This window comes from Stegodyphus dumicola, chromosome 9 (assembly GCF_044657685.1).
Source record: "Stegodyphus dumicola isolate Sdum_Otavi_A_Nest chromosome 9, ASM4465768v1".
NCBI lineage: Eukaryota > Metazoa > Arthropoda > Arachnida > Araneae > Eresidae > Stegodyphus > Stegodyphus dumicola.
Window position 1 is genome coordinate 181826075 of NC_140776.1, and position 16736 is coordinate 181842810.

At 38.3% G+C, this 16736-nt stretch overlaps 1 protein-coding gene across 1 annotated transcript in view; it reads left to right on the plus strand.

The window, feature by feature from the left end:
* LOC118204982 (sodium-coupled neutral amino acid transporter 7-like) overlaps nt 1-16736 on the plus strand; it is a 149023-nt gene that overhangs the window by 81402 nt on the left and 50885 nt on the right. The window contains exons 3-4 of the mRNA XM_085824429.1: nt 5060-5258; nt 12492-12627. Of these exons, the coding sequence (XP_085680555.1) occupies nt 5060-5258; nt 12492-12627 (335 nt within the window). The remainder of the gene's footprint in view (nt 1-5059; nt 5259-12491; nt 12628-16736) is intronic.

Below are 16736 nucleotides of genomic sequence, written 5' to 3' on the forward strand. Positions count from 1 at the left end.
GCGACGGCTAAATATGATGCCCTTAAAGCTAGGTTAATAGTAGAATTCTCAGATTCGGAAAGCGAGCAAATACGCAGACTTATTTCTGAATTGCATTTAGGGGACGACAAACCATCTCACTAATTGAGAAAAATGAGAGAATTAGGTGGAAACTGTATAACTGACGAATTTTTAAAATCATTATGGCTGCAAAGGTTACCTTCCGAGGTGCATGCCATTTTATCAATAAGTTCGGAATCCTTAGACAATTTAGCAAAAATGGTTGATAAGATAGCTGAAGTGCGCACGCCAACGAACAACAGCGTGTTCGCGGTCCAGGCAGCTTCGGCGAGTTCCCCCAGAAACCCTAACGATTCTGGTGCCCCCCTCGAGGAGCTTAAGGCCTTAAGGAGTGAAATCTCTGCCCTAAGTAAACAAGTCGAGCGACTCTCCCGCGGAAAAACGAGGAATAATTTCCCCCGGGATCAACATAACACAGCACGTAGTTTTTCGCGTGGGCATTCCCGAGAGCGTGTGAACAATTATTGTTATTTTCATTCGCGATTCGGTAATAATGCACGAAAATGTCGAGCACCTTGTTCCTTTTCTCAGAACACTACGGCCCAGGAAAACTAGTAGTAGCGGCTGTCGATCGAAATTCATCGGCAGTCGCGCATTCATGTCGTTTACATGTTTACGATAACAGATTAAATTTAAACTTTTTGATTGATTCGGGCTCGGATGTTTCATGTGTGACACCGACTTCTAAGTTTAAGAAAATGCATCCTGATTCGCTTCAATTATTTGCCGCGAATAATTCCAGAATTTCTACGTATGGAACAAAATTGTTAACTGTGAATTTAGGACTTAGACGAAACTTTTCTTGGAAGTTTTTAATCGCCGATGTACCAGTGCCTATAATAGCAGCCGACTTTTTAAGGCATTTTGATCTTTTAATCGATTTAAAACGAGGTAGGCTTATCGATAATACTACGAAATTAACTCGTATTGGTTCTCTTTCCGATTCTAAAAATTATTTTTCGGTAAAGTTAATATCTGGTGATTCACCATATCACAGAATCTTGAAAGATTTTCCGGAAGTACTGAAGTTAAAATCCGATTCGGGTAGAGTAAAGCATAGTACGGTTCATTACATCGAAACAAACGGTCCTCCTGTGCACAGTAAACCGCGTAGGTTAAGCCCTAAGTTATACGAAGCAGTAAAAAAAGAATTTCAATTTATGATAGATCAAGGTATTTGTAGACCATCAAAATCAGCATGGTCATCACCTCTTCATGTAGTTTCTAAAAGTTCGGGCGACATACGGCCAGTAGGAGACTACCGAAAACTAAACGCGTGCACCGAACCCGACAGATACCCTATCCCGCATTTACAAGACTTTAATAATACGCTTAGCGGAAAGACAATTTTTTCAAAAATTGATATCGTTCGGGCATATCATCATATACCAGTCCATCCAGATCATATACCGAAAACTGCAGTTTGCACCCCATTTGGTCTTTTCGAATTTCCGTTTTTAAATTTCGGACTGTGCGGAGCAGCTCAAACCTTTCAAAGGTTTATGAACGAAATTCTTGGAGATCTAAAATTCGCCTACGTCTACTTAGATGATATTTTGATATTTAGTGATACGGAAGATGAGCATAAATCTCACCTACGTACTATTTTTGAAAGATTAACTTCATATGGATTGACAATTAACGCTTCGAAATGTGTTTTCGGCGTTCCGGAAATATCTTTTTTAGGCCATATAATCAATAAAGATGGTACCAAGCCTCTGACGAACAAAGTGGAACCGATACTTAACTACCCACTTCCTAAAACGGTAAAAGATTTGCAGAGATTTTTAGGATTTTTAAATTTTTACCGTCGATTTTTACCCAACGTAGCCCAGAATCAAATACATTTAACTTCGTATTTAAAAGGGGCTAAGAAAAATGATAAGACAATCCTGAATTTGTCTGAGGAAGCGCGGAGTGAATTTCAAAAGTGCAAACAGCTAATCGCTAATGCTGTTCTTTTGGCACACCCGAAGAAAGATGCCCAGTTGGTTTTACAGGTTGATGCGTCAGACTTCCAAAGCGCCAATTGGCCAATTGGCGATCGGTGGAACGCTAGCACAAATAGTTGATAGAAATTTACAGCCTCTCGCATTTTTCTCACGAAAGCTTTCGCAGGCGGAAAGGAACTATAGTGCGTATGATCGAGAGCTATTGGCAGCTTATGCTGCTATTAGGCATTTTAAGCATATGTTGGAAGCACGGAACCTTTCTTTAATCACCGATCACAAACCGCTCACGTATGCATTCCGACAGCGTTTGGATAAGTGTTCACCTCGTCAGGCTAGGCAGTTAGACTTTATCTCACAATTCACCACTGAAATTCGCCATATAAAAGGTTCGGAGAATATCGCTGCCGACGTACTTTCGCGTATAGAAGCAATAAGCATGCCTAACCCTATCGACTATGAGGAAATCGCTAAAATGCAAGAAATCGACCCAGAATTACAAACATTGCTTAAAGAGTCAAAAGTTCTACATCTCAAAAAACTTACCTTACCGAATTGTAGCTTACCGATATATTGTGATGTGTCAACAGGTAACGCCCGTCCTTACATTCCTCCAGCATTCCGGGAGAAAGTTTTTGCCACCTTGCACAATTTGTCTCACCCCGGCATTCGCGCATCAACAAAGTTAGTATGTTCACGGTTTGTTTGGTCTTCCATCCGCAAAGATTGCGCGAAATGGGCACGGCAGTGCATTCCGTGCCAGAAAGCAAAAGTAAGCAGGCATACTAGAACCCCGTTAATGAAGTTTCCAGACCAATCACAGAGGTTTGATCACGTCCACCTTGACCTTGTTGGTCCCCTACCTCCTTCTCAAAATAATTATTACTGTCTAACTATGATAGATAGATTTACTAGATGGCCCGAAGCAGTACCCATACCAGACATAACAGCACGCACAGTAGCACAGGCTTTCTATGACCACTGGATTACTCGATTTGGTTGTCCGACTGTTATTACTACCGACCAAGGGCGACAGTTTGAAAGCGGCTTATTTCGAACCCTTTCCCAATTATTGGGAATCAAGAGGATCAGGACGTCTCCGTACCACCCACAGGCGAATGGACTGATCGAGGAATTCCACCGTCCTTTGAAAGCTGCCTTAAAAGCGCACGATACCAGTGACTGGGTGGCTGCCCTTCCAACGCTGCTGATGGGTTTCCGCGCCGCTCTCAAAGAGGACATAGGAGCAACCACTTCTGAACTGGTGTATGGAAAGACTATCCGTCTCCCAGGAGAATTTTTCAATCCGACACCTCCGGATGCGTCCCCCAAACAGTTTGTGGAGGATTTAAAATCTCACTTTGCCAGTGTCCGCCCGACCACGACTTCTAGCCACGGCCAGCGAACATGTTTCATTCATCCACGCCTTCACAAGTCCACATATGTGTTTTTTCGACACGACAGAGTTAGAAAACCACTTCAAACTCCTTATGATGGACCATTTAAGGTGCTAGAAAGTCGAGATAAAACGTTTGATCTCGAAATAAAAGGGAGTACGCAAACAATCTCCATAGATAGACTGAAACCCGCTTTTGTAACCATGGACTCTTCTCAAGTTGCTTCCAAGAGTGTGAAAAAAACTTCGGACAATTGTATCACCCGTTCTGGACGATTAAGCCGACCCCCGCATCGGTATGTCACATTTCGTTGACACTGCGGAGGGAGTATGCAGCGGCAGCGCCAAACAGGCGATACGGACTTAAAAACTGTACAGAAAAGCGCCAATTGGCGAAACAGTAAACCCGTTTGGCAAACCTACAGGCTGACGAGGAGAGAAGAATTTTCCCGGCAGTCAAGTGGAACTACTTCAACAAATGTGTGCGTCTCTGCTTCGCCGAAATATGTGATCTTGTGTACTCGCATCTGTACTGTGCTCTGAATTTCTTAAGCCGTTATAATGTACCCGGCAACTGTTACTCTTCCTTATTAAATTTGATTATTAATTGTAACATGTCTATCTTAACTAAGATTTCGGCTTTCCTAGTTAATGTTAGGGATATTTTCGTATGCACGTGTTACTCACACGTACATCAACTTCAAGAAAATGTAGGTTTCGTCCCAACTATAAAAATTATAATCTGAATTTAAAGATAACACGAGTTTGTTTTGGCAAGAAACAACGTATGTCATACAGCAAAATTCAATGCATTGTATTACTAAATATCACAACGTGAATATGTCAGAGACAGTATAAAATATAGATTAATTTCCAAATATTTTTATTTTTAATTGTTTTAATGGCGGGCACAAGTCATCATCACAGACGTTGGCCACTACTAAGGCCAGAAACGGCGGCCAAGGCACCAAATCGGTGGACCAACTTTGCCTCCTATGAAAGGATACAACCATGCTTTCTCTGGATTCGAACCATGCTTTCTCTGGATTCGAACCATGCTGTTTGGGATTGCAGTCGGCTTTCCTAGCCACTATACCGTCTGGGCGGCATAATCTCCAAATATAACGATTACAAAATCATAAAACTCGAAAGAATGAAAAGCTTTTAAGTAAAGTGAACTAAATTTAGTAAACTGCTTTTTGTCTTTATTAAAATTTGAAATTAAATAATCGAATATTTGGCTAATGTATTAAAGTATCACCTTATGAAATTCTCCTAAGATTGTGGATACTCATTTCGTCCGGCAAGACTTTGTAAATATAAAATTAAAGTACGCGTTCGATCCGATGATAAACCGTCAATGTATTTAAAACTGTTGTTCAATGTATTTAAAACTGTCTTTTAAAACTGTTGTTCCAATCTCGAAATTTTCTACCCTGCGATCTTTCACCTATCTGGTAGCTGAAGTTTGTTATGGAACTAAAAATGGCATTAAAAGTGAAAAATTAAGCAACGCATTAACATACTTTTCAATTAGTTGAAATTTGCGATTTTAATTTCTGTACATCCCACAGAAACCTACAAATTTTTTCCTTATGTCATACTTTGTGAGTTAAATATTGGATACAGTATAGGTGATTGTTAATATTTGTAGATAATGGTGACTCTGATGATTTCAACGATGTTGATCCTCGCCTATTGTTCTGACGTCAACGGTGATAAAACATACCATGATGTCCTGTTGTCCATGTGTGGGAAGAAGGGCCAGCAGATGGCGGCCGTATCCATCACTCTCACTCTCTACTGCGTTTGTGTAGCCTCACTCATCATCATCGGAGATCAGTTAGACAGTCGTAAGTATTGATATGCATAACAACAAGCTGTATTGCTTGCCTTTTTAAAATGTTTTATTTCTTCTATATGATGCACGTATTATGTTTTCTTAATTATTTTTTGAGGCCCGGTGGAGCAGTGGCTAGCGCATCGCGCAGCAGCATCACAGGTCTGGGGCTCGATTCCCGGGCTGGACAAGGTCGACTCAGCCTTTCATTCCTTGATTTCCATCACTTGGGTCGATAAAATGAGTACCAAGTTCGCTTGGGGACTAAACACTGGTGGTCCTGCACTAAACACTGGTGGTCCTGCGACCAATCTGACCACTTGTTCAGGGCATATGCTTACGGTAGCAGTAAGTTCAGACCACAGTTCAGGGCATATGCTTACGGTATATGACCACAGTTCAGGGCATATGCTTACGGTATATGCTTTCTTTACCCGGGGCCACGGTAAAGAAAGCAGATTTCGGGCACTGCAGGCCTTGGCCCATTAGGGCTGTTAAGCTTCGTTCAGACGGGGGCATAAAGGACATCTAATCTAATCTAATCTAATCTAAGAAAATAAGCCGTACCGCCAAAATTGGCACAACCGGCAATTTAAAAGAAACAAACTGAAAGATAACTGGATAAACACTACAACAGAATAAGGACTACTTATCCAAAAACTCATCCTCCGCTGGAGATGTGTCGGCGTCGCCAACGGGTCATCTCGACCTTCATTCAGAATAGAAACCACCTATTTCTTAACATAAAATGACTAAATTGAACTCAAGACAACTGCTAACCTAAACAACAATTATAAAATACAAATATTGCCTAGCTTAACGAACAATAAGCATTTACAGTTTTCAGTAAATTATACATTGTATGTATACAAATTACATTATAATTTATGCAATTCAACTCAAAAATTTAAGCAATTAAACAAGAGGATCGAAATATACATAATTATTCAAATTGGTAATAATTTTTGTAAGTCCTAATTTAGCTTTATTATTGCTATATAAATATTTTTCATTATTTATAGATATATTTCGAAAATATTCTCCTCTAATTACCTTCGTTAAGGCATAGTCCCAAATGTAATGTCCATTAGATGCTCCAGATGCATCCTGACCACATCGGCAATGAATATCTTTTCCATGAAACCTTTTTAGATATTCTGGAAATTGGCATAAAGGGCATAAGTGGTTAAAGCCGAGCTCAGTTGCCAAGGCAACCGGTCTGTGCAACGTCACAAAATCTGGTTTAGGGCTCGTGGAATAGGGTCCAAAGTTTTCAACTTTACGCCGAGTTTGGGATAAGCGTCGACCCATCAGAGCGAAGCTAAAACGAAGCGGCGTTCTATAGAAGATTTCGCTTTCACAAAGCAAGCAGAGCGAAGCTAAAACGAAGGGGCGTTCTATAGAAGAACACGGGAAATCAGTCGAGCAGGAGAACAGCGCGGGAAAGTTGTAGACACATCCAAGCATGCGCAAATTTAGCTTATCTCAATGGCCATGGCTTACACCCCGTTCTCGCAAGTGTGAACGGAATTCCTGTATTTTATGCCCTTATGACTACCCCTCTATGCCCTTTACGCCGCCGTCTGAACACAGCCTAACGCCACTGAGTTTAGTTTTAGTTATTTTTTACTAAGACTAAAATGAATTAAATATAAAACAAGCGGAAATTAAGCGAATTATTACGATAAGGAATAATTAATTATAATCCATTGGAAAGTGAAAAATGACAGTAGTAGGTTAGGTTATTTAAATGAGGCAAAGTACACGAATGCTATCTATCTAAGGGAAGCCATGCCTTCATGCAGCAATTTTTGAGAGAAACGGGTTCGTATTCACGTTATATATGGAGAAAACCGTAAATAGGCCTTCAATCTATTCACCACAATTTGAAGTTCTGTCGAAATGTCAGTATTCAGCGATTTTACCTCTCGGCCATTGGTAGGCATGGCTTGGTTTTCATTTTGTTTGATTGAATATGGCAGCGCACACTAGGGCTATCTGCCTAAGGCGAGGGATGCATGCTTTAAAACCACGAACTTTTTATGAACTCTATAATCATGAACACTTTAATGACTCATGAAATCTGCCTATTAAATACTGAAAACTATTTGTGATCATAAACTCTAAAATACAATATTATTCTCTTCTATATTTTATACTTCTATTTTATTAATTTTATTATATGAGACATCATGTATTATCCTAGCACTTTATTTAAAATTCCAAATTTTTATTATATGATATACTATGGACTATTTTATACTTTATGTATTATGGTGTATTTTATTTTCTATATTTTAAGTATTATTCTGTACTTGTCATGATATATTCTATGTTTTAGCATTTTATTCCAAATGTGGATTGGATTGGATTATTCAGTTATGGCAAAGCGCACGAGGGCTATCTGCCTAAAGGAAGGGATGCCTTCGTGAAGGACTTTCTAAGGAAAACTGGCTCGTATACACGTTACACATGGGGAAAACCACGAGAACGCCCATGCATCCAGCCCGTTCGCGCTATTCGAATCTCGGACCGAACTACCAGTGTTCAGCGTTTTTACCGCTCGGCCACTGGTGGGCCTATTCCAAATTTGGAAAATTCAAAATTATGTTATAATGGCGCATTATGTGTTATTGTACACTTGATGTATTATTCTCTCTATATTTTCCCCCTCTATATTAAGAATTATTCTAAATTTGTCATATGATATATTCTATACTAGCTTAATGTAAAACTTGTTTTATTAGATTTCCCTTCTTTCCCAATGGTACAAAGTTTCGAGATCTGGTCTCAACCGATGGGCGCTAATAATTGATTAGCCCGATGGCATCACACAGTAACCCTTCTAATGGCCCTTTTCTAGTTTTCTTCTAATAATCATTCTCCCTTTCTGTTCTTTTCTCTTAATGATAAACTTCTAAATCTCTCTCTAAAGAACATCATCAGCTTTATTCTTCTTCTGTCCTTCCCTCCTTGCTCTATTCGGTTAGTGATTGGGAGCTATACCTGTGCAATCTTTAATGAAGTTCTGGTGTTCCGAACACTTTTACCTGTACCTGTCATGGAGGACTTTCTAAGCAAAACTGGTGCGTATACACGTTACACGTTAAGAAAACCACGAAGATGCTCATGCAGCCAATCCCTTCACCTGGAATCGAACTCAGGTCAGAACTACCACTGTTGAGCGATTTTAGCGCTTGGCCACTAATGGACTGGCAGAGGGGCGTGGCAAGAACGGTTTAAACAGGACTAGCAAGTTGTGCACTGGGTTTCATTCGTAAATCCAACGTTCTGTTCGGAATAGCTCTTCTATCAACATGACTGCAAGTTGTGAGTTACTTGAGTTTGAACATAATATAATAGTTGGTATAAGAGAGAAGGTGTATATAATACTACAGATCATGCAAGACTTTTGTTTCCCGGATTGATGTTGTAAAGAATCAGTCAGGAGTACCACACTAACTAAATATAATTTCCTTAAAGGCTGAAGGCAAAGATTGAAAAAATCAGCCATTAAGGAAATTATGTTTTAGTTCTCTTTTCATCAACAGATGGCGCCAGTAGCTTAACTCTTGTCCAGTCATTCTTATCTTATCTAATCACTTTATCTTATCTCGTTCATTTGCGCTTTGGCAGCTGAGGATGATGGTTCGGTAAAACCATCGAAACAAGTCCTGTGAAAATTTGCAAATATAACGCTGATTTTTGTTGTTTGAATTCTAAATTAATACCTGTTCGGCGTGTTATTTTATCTTAATGTCTAAGCTTGTTAAAAAACGATTCAAGATATATATTTCGAGACATAACAGTAAAGTTTACTCACATAAAACACGTTTTCCCACTTCTCTTTCATTTTGTATCGTAGGAGAAGATTCTTCATGGAAGTCAGCGAATAAAACGGATCTGGAAACATGGGAGCTTGACTGTAGAACAGCAGTGTGCACTTATGTTCCAGTTGTTTCACACTAATAGACGCTTTGGTGTACGAAGTAGATTCCCATGAGATCGCGGACCTTCAATAGGTGGAAAACGCTTTTCAAGTCAGAGAGAATTCTCTTCTGGTATTGGGTATTCATAAAATCTGTATTGGGCCTTCCTATTCATTTGGGTCAGTCGCTGACAGATGTATTTCAATAAAATATTTAGCCGGTCATATGAATTCCTTCTTGACTCTAGAGTATCCTGATGAGTAAGGAATATTGGACTAAAATTATGGAACCTGTATTAACTAGCCATTAATTGCAAGCTGAAATCTAGAAGACCAGTTGTATCCATTCTTTCCTATTAAAAAAGAGCCTAATTAAAATAATCGAAATATCTTCTGAAGAATATTTCTCTCCTATATATCTATATGTGATATGCATAACTTTAACATATTATACAGCATGGGAAGTAAATAAACAAATATGACTAGACATACTACAAAAAGGATTGCAGACAGAGAGTTAAGGTTTAAATTCTCAGCTGTACTACACTGAATTTTAAAATGGTTTCTTTTATAAAATCTTTAGCATCAGTCGACAGGTCAGTTTTCTGATTTACCATTCGTTAAAACCCTCTTTATTTGCTGTAAAACTGGCTGTTATTCTAACTGAACGCTAGTTATACCGATTATGTTCCACAAACTGATTAGAAACCAATTCAGAAGTCAAACAACAAAAATCAGCGTTATATTTACAAAATCAGAGTTTATTTTTTGTAAATATAACACTGATTTTTGTTGTTTGACTTCTGAATTAGTATTTATTCGGCGTGTTATTGTGTCTTGATTAGAAACCCTTTCGCGTTTTCACAGAAATGTGATAACACTTCTAAATCGTGTTGTTCGACAGCACTCGATCGGATATGCTGCAAACGAAGGTAACAGTCTTTTCTCCTATGACCACCAGATGCGTCGAATTTTTTGATTCACCAGACTCCTCGTCACCAGATTCGTCTAGGATTTCTGTATTTCGTAAAAGGAGCATTTATGTACTACATTGCCTACATCAAAAAAGAAAATTCGAGATCGGTCAACGCGTGCACTGCACGCCATTACAACAGATGTGATACATCAAGGTATTCCAACTTGACGTATCACATCTGTACGGCCTTGTGTCTTGTAACCCAGGGTGTACACTTAGTAATAGCTTAATGCTTGAGAAACTGGGAGAGTTACGTGTCTGTAGGTAGATGTCTGTATAAAATGAAATATAAAATTTTGACACTTCATTTTTTATGCATGCTGTATGCCGTATGATTCAAAACTTTTGAGCAAAACGTTAAGAAGTGACAGAACATTCCTAAACAAGAAATTTTAATTATACAACGCATGGGTATAATTCGAGCGGTGAAGAAATACAGGGCGCTTTCAGCTGAAGGCATATAAGCTCTGGTTTCATACTCATCGTCTATTCTTCCAGTATTTTCCACGGCAAAGAGTTATTCCATTCGGGAGAAGGCGGGCATGTATTTTACGAAGGAGCTGTGGAAAGAATTCGAATGAAGCCCAAAGATTGCGCGGAATTCTTTCGTATTGTATATGACATGTGCCAGATCTTAAAACCTTTAAGCGATTGTGAGTATTTGTGTGACATAAATTTCTTTGTTAGCTTCTTGTACGATACAAAGCATCCAGGCAGCAGGAGAACATACGTTACAGAGAAATTTTGAGTAGAAATAAAGAATGTTTCGTAGGGACTCGAAAAGTTTTCCATGCCGTAAGTTTCCCTAACGGACGGGATTAGATGGATGGCTCGTATGAGGAGACATCCCCACCATCCATAGAGGTTATAAGCCTTGACGCGTATCGGCCTCACATCGAATCTGCGTACTCATTCCATTAGTAGATCGCAGGGCAGCCAGAGCTTGCTACATTTTGTCTAACTCTCTGACGAATGCCCGTAAGTTAGAATTTTTTATTATTACACGTCTCATATGTGGGAAACTAAAAATCCGCACGCCACATGTCTGAATTCGTATCTATCCATCACCATTTGACTGGGCTATATCTTTTGGAAGGCCAATTAGACAGGAGAACTTACCTAGTAGTTTAAAACAATATTTATAGAATTGCTGATTGTTCTGTAATTTGGGCAAGATGTCTTGCGATTCCGTGAACATTAAACCAAGTATGTGGTTCCATCACTACAAGAGACTATCTCGTTTTAGCGAGGATATATGGAAGGCTTGGATGCAAAATTTTCAGGCTCTTTTCTTATGGTACTATTTGAAATGCCTCATTTACGATAGAACCATCGATTCCAATGAGAAGCTTGTTGCCAGGACTTCCATTGATGTTGCTAATAGTCGAGCTATGCCTGGTAATTTCACCAATGTAAACCGAAGGTACATTTATGTTGGTGGTTATTCTTTCGAGTAGCTTCTGTATTTTGTTCAACTTTTCCGTTCCTCCTCTGTCGCCTTGGATGCAGCATTTCCAGGCCTTTTTTCCTATGGGACTATTTGAAATGCCTCACTTACGATAGAACCATCGATTCCAATGACAAACTTGTTGCCAGGACTTCCATTGATGTTGCTAATAGTCGAGCTATGCCTGGTAGTTTCACCAATGTAGTAAACCGAAGGTATGAAGCCTACATTTATGTTGGTGGTTATTCTTTCGAGTAGCTTCTGTATTTTGTTCAACTTTTCCGTTCCTCCTCTGTCGCCTTGGATGCAACATTTCCAGGCCCTTTTTCCTATGGGACTATTTGAAATGCCTCATTTACGATAGAACCATCGATTCCAATGACAAACTTGTTGCCAGGACTTCCATTGATGTTGCTAATAGTCGAGCTATGCCTGGTAGTTTCACCAATGTAGTAAACCGAAATTATGAAGCCTACATTTATGTTGGTGGTTATTCTTTTGAGTAGCTTGTGTATTTTGTTCAACTTTTCCGTTCATCCTCTGTCATTTTTACGTATGCTAAGACCTGTCACTTCACCGCTTGAATTATGGCCATGCATTGTATGGATAAAAGTGCTTATTTAGGTGTATTCTACCACCCCTTAAAATTCTGTAGTATAGTTTTGAATCTGGATAATCATTAGGTACATGGTATAAAAGTCGAAAACTCTAACGGCAAAAACTGCTTAAATTAATACAAATGCTTCTGTTCGAATTAAAACCAAGATGACGAATATTTCATTGAAGAAAAAATTAAATATTTTGAACAAAACAAAAAAATCTTGTTATATGTACTTAATTATAAGAATCTGTTCAGATTTTATGCTTCTAATTTTCGTTATTTTTCCACTAACAGTATTTTTCTCAGCATTTGGAGAGACGTTTTGTAATTCGTGGTACCTAGACAGGTGTTTTACCATTCCCGTCACGGCCGTCTGCTTTATCTTGCCCGCATGCTTTTGCAAAAGAGTGGATTTCCTAGCATATATTGGGTAAGTAAAGCATCCAAATGTAAGTTTTATCTGAAGCAGGTTTAATCTGAAGATTTTTTGAAGACTTATTAATACATTAATTTTCTGAAGATAAAATGAACCCAGTGGGTGTTGTGTTCCATTAGTACTTTTATTTTACTTTTTTCCCCTTCTATGGTCAACTGCCTGTGTATCCCAGGTAATTTCAGCTAATGATATCTTAGGATGCTTGGACGCTCGAATAAAAGGAAAGTCTAAATTATTTTGGATAAAATGTTTCAGATGTAAAATATATATGTTACGGTGAAAGACCGAAATCTGGAGAATGTCGACTTTCACCGGTGAATGTCAACATTCACGTAGTCTCTTGGTGTATATCCGAAATATTTTCCAAATACTCTTATTTCTGACTTACACCGGTCAATGTCGACATTGTTGAACATATAACAATATTATATTTTCTTCTCCGTTATTCAGTCGCGAATGAACGCACTTGAGACTTGAAATAAGAACTTAAGAACATGAGAACCTAAAACACACAATACATTCAAAATGAGAAAGGAAAATAATAGAAGTGAAAAACTTACTTAATTATACAGTACGTTCTAAATGAGAAAATAAAATAACAGTCATAAAAAACTTACTAAATTATGTGATTCAAATCTTATTTATTGCAACAACTTAAACTATTATGGCACTTTATGACCTCTCTTTTCGACTTAACCAGATCATATCTGTGATTGTCAATATACACCGGTGAGAGTCCGAATATACAAGAATGTAGTGCAATATTTGATCTTTCACCAACGTATTTGGTGAATGTTAACATTCTCCGGTGAAAGTCGACATTCTCCAATTTCGGTCTTTCACGGTAGCATATGTTATATAGTGTTTACTGTGTATTATCATTTTTGAGCTTGTTTCCATATTTTAGAAAAAGGAACGATATAATAAAATCAAGGGAAAAGAGTCATCTGCTCTAATTTCGTGGTATATTATTTAATAAATATCATAGTTAACGCGTTGCGGTTAAGTGTAGCAATAAAGGTTTATCAGGAGTCCTGTACGATGATTCGCTTAGCCATGAAAAGGCAGTCAGTCTAATACAGAAATACGATGATTCGCTTAGCCATGAAAAGGCAGTCAGTCTAATACAGAAATACGATGATTCGCTTAGCTATGAAAAGGCAGTCAGTCTAATACAGAAATACGATGATTCGCATAGCCATGAAAAGACAGTCAGTCTAATACAGAAATACGATGATTCGCTTAGCCATGAAAAGGCAGTCAGTCTAATACAGAAATAGATCACTATGATTCAAAGAATGATGTATTGTAATTATATTCTAATAAGTACGATCGATCAATAGTACTTCTTAATCATTATATTCTAAATTTGGACGAGTCATGGCTCTGCCTGCAATCAGTGTACGTACACATAGATTGAACTTAGCTATATGAGGCACAATAACACGCCGAACAAATGCTAATTCAGAAGTCAAACAACAAAAATTAGCGTTATATTTTCAAATTTTCACAGGACTAGTTCCGATGGTTTTACTGAATCATCATACTCAGTTGCAAAAGCGCCAATGAACGACATAGGATATAATGGTTACATAAGATAAGGAAGTCCAGCCAGTGTCGTTTAATTTACATTGGCCAAACTAAGAGAACCTTAAAATTTCGCATCAAGGAACATGAGGCATGTGTTAGAAAAAAGGAAACACGGAAGTCTTCTGTTGCCCAACATTGTTGGTCCGAAAATCACACTTTCAACTTTTCTGCTGCCAAAATTATTCAAAAAACATCTTCCATTGGAGAACTGGATTTTCTAGAAGCATTTCACATTAAAAAAAAAATCTTTCTGTTCTAGTTAACGATCCTAATTCCAATCCATCTTTGCCTTCGGCTTTTAAAGAAATTATGTTTTAGTTCTGGTTTTCTTGTCTTATCTAATCATTATATCCTATCTCGTTCATTTGCGCTTTTTCAGCTGAGGATGGTGGTTCGGTAAAACCATGGAAAATAGTCCTGTTAAAATTTGAAAATATAACGCTGATTTTTGTTGTTTGACTTCTGAATTAGCTATTTCATTCGACAGCTCTTGGCGGCTTACAACTAAAGCGAGAGTTCACAAAACTAAAAGTCAATATATACAGACAGTAACTGGTAACAGTTAAGCGACTTCAACTTACATACAAATATTAAAATCAGATCCTCTCAAACAAGACACTGGTTACATCGTTAGCTAATCGCAATACGAGGAAGCATTTGTGACGCATTTTCCGACGAATATTAAGCACTTCCCAATGCAGATATGTGCTAGCAATTACAAACATCAAGACAATTCTTCGCTTAAAAAGACATGAGTTTCATTTAACATTAGTTAGTTTTTAACTATATTCTGCTTGCTTTAATTTGAATAAACTTCTGATTAGAGCGAATAACTATAGTAAGATATATATATATATATATATAATTTATCAAGTAAAGCAGTAAAAACAATTTTGGTCAAGAAAACATCTTGCGCAATATGCTGCAAAATAAGTAAAAAATAAAAATTGTAGAAAGCTCGCCTAAAAGTTACCAAGAGCTGCCGCTCCATATATATATATATTATAAGGTATTTCTCCCGCCTTCCTAACGTGCCTTCATGGTGTAGTGGTTTTGCACGCTGGGCCGGTATTCCAGGCATCCGTGGTTCGATTCCCGGCGAAGGCGATTGCTCATTTTTCATCTTTCCTGCCTCCAAAAAATACCTATTGTGTCTACAGTGGCGCACGAACTAAAAGGGTATTGAATGATGATTCTCTCCACCCAGGATTTGGCGATTGGGTTCCCTAAAAAACCCAGTCGCCCTTTAAAAGGGGGAGTATATAAGGTATTTCTTGCGTGCCTTTCCTAGCGTGCCTTCGTGAGGTAGTGGTTCTGGACGCTGGGCCGGTATTCCAGAAGTCCGTGGTTCGATTCCCGGCGAAGGCTTTGTTAGTTTTTCATCTTGCCTGCTTCCAAAAAGTACCTAATGTCTCTACAATATATTAAAAATAGCATCGAACACGTCCTCGACTACACTCTCTTTCTCTTCCCCTCCATTCTAAATCCCGTTTTGAGTTCCAAATTCCATTATGAGTACGAAGAAGGTAACGGACATATTGTATAAGTTTCACAGCTAGCAAACACGTAAGTTAATTTAATTCATTTCTGGTCTTTAATGTATATTATGTAATTTTCTTTTTTTTTCCTATACAACAAAGCGTGCACTGTTTTAATATGATCAAAGGCGAAAGTGTCGGGGAGCAATTTTCTCAAGTAAGAAAATGAAACTCTCATAAGAATTATACATATTCCGATTGGAAGATTAAATTTCAAGTTAGACAGGACCGCCAATTTCTTACGGATTCTTAATTCGCACTTCCAATAATTTTAACTCAGTCTTACTAAACTTTTTTAGTCTTGATTCTTACTCCAGAAAAAGACGAAACACTTTCGCCTCTATTAATTATTGTTCATAGATCAGATGTTAGTCGTTTCCCTTGAAAAGTCAACTAATTTCCGTTCAATGACGATAATTACTTCGTTTGTTGGTTGCACTAGAGATAATTAAATAACTTTGTTTGGGCATCAATAGAGAGAAATACTCACGCCATACGCAAATGTTTCGGTTTCTATCCTTCTCTAGTTGCCAGTGATGGCTTCATTCTATCATTGCCAGCTTCAAGATTTTCTTTGGTGCGTTTGCTCCTGATTATCTAACTCAATTTTAAAGAGGTGAGTCATATACGTAAAGGAAACAATTGCATATTTTTTGACATTCTGGAAAGTGAGAACCGTTATCACGTAGACGTGCTTTCGAAATGAATGCGCCAACTTACAAGCTAGTGCTCTCCCCTTCCACCAAGCAATTATTTTGATACTTCAGACATGTAATCAGTAAAGTTAACCCTTTGCACTCGAGCGGTGCCTCTCAGGCAGCGCTGCATGTGATGAGATAACTCGAGCGGGTCCTGAGAGGCACCATTCGAATCGATGTGTTTATTTGTGTTTGACCTATAGAATATCGCTTGAGAGATCTTTTGTAGATCATATTACGCGGTGTCTGAATAACTATAAGGATGTCTTATCTCAAA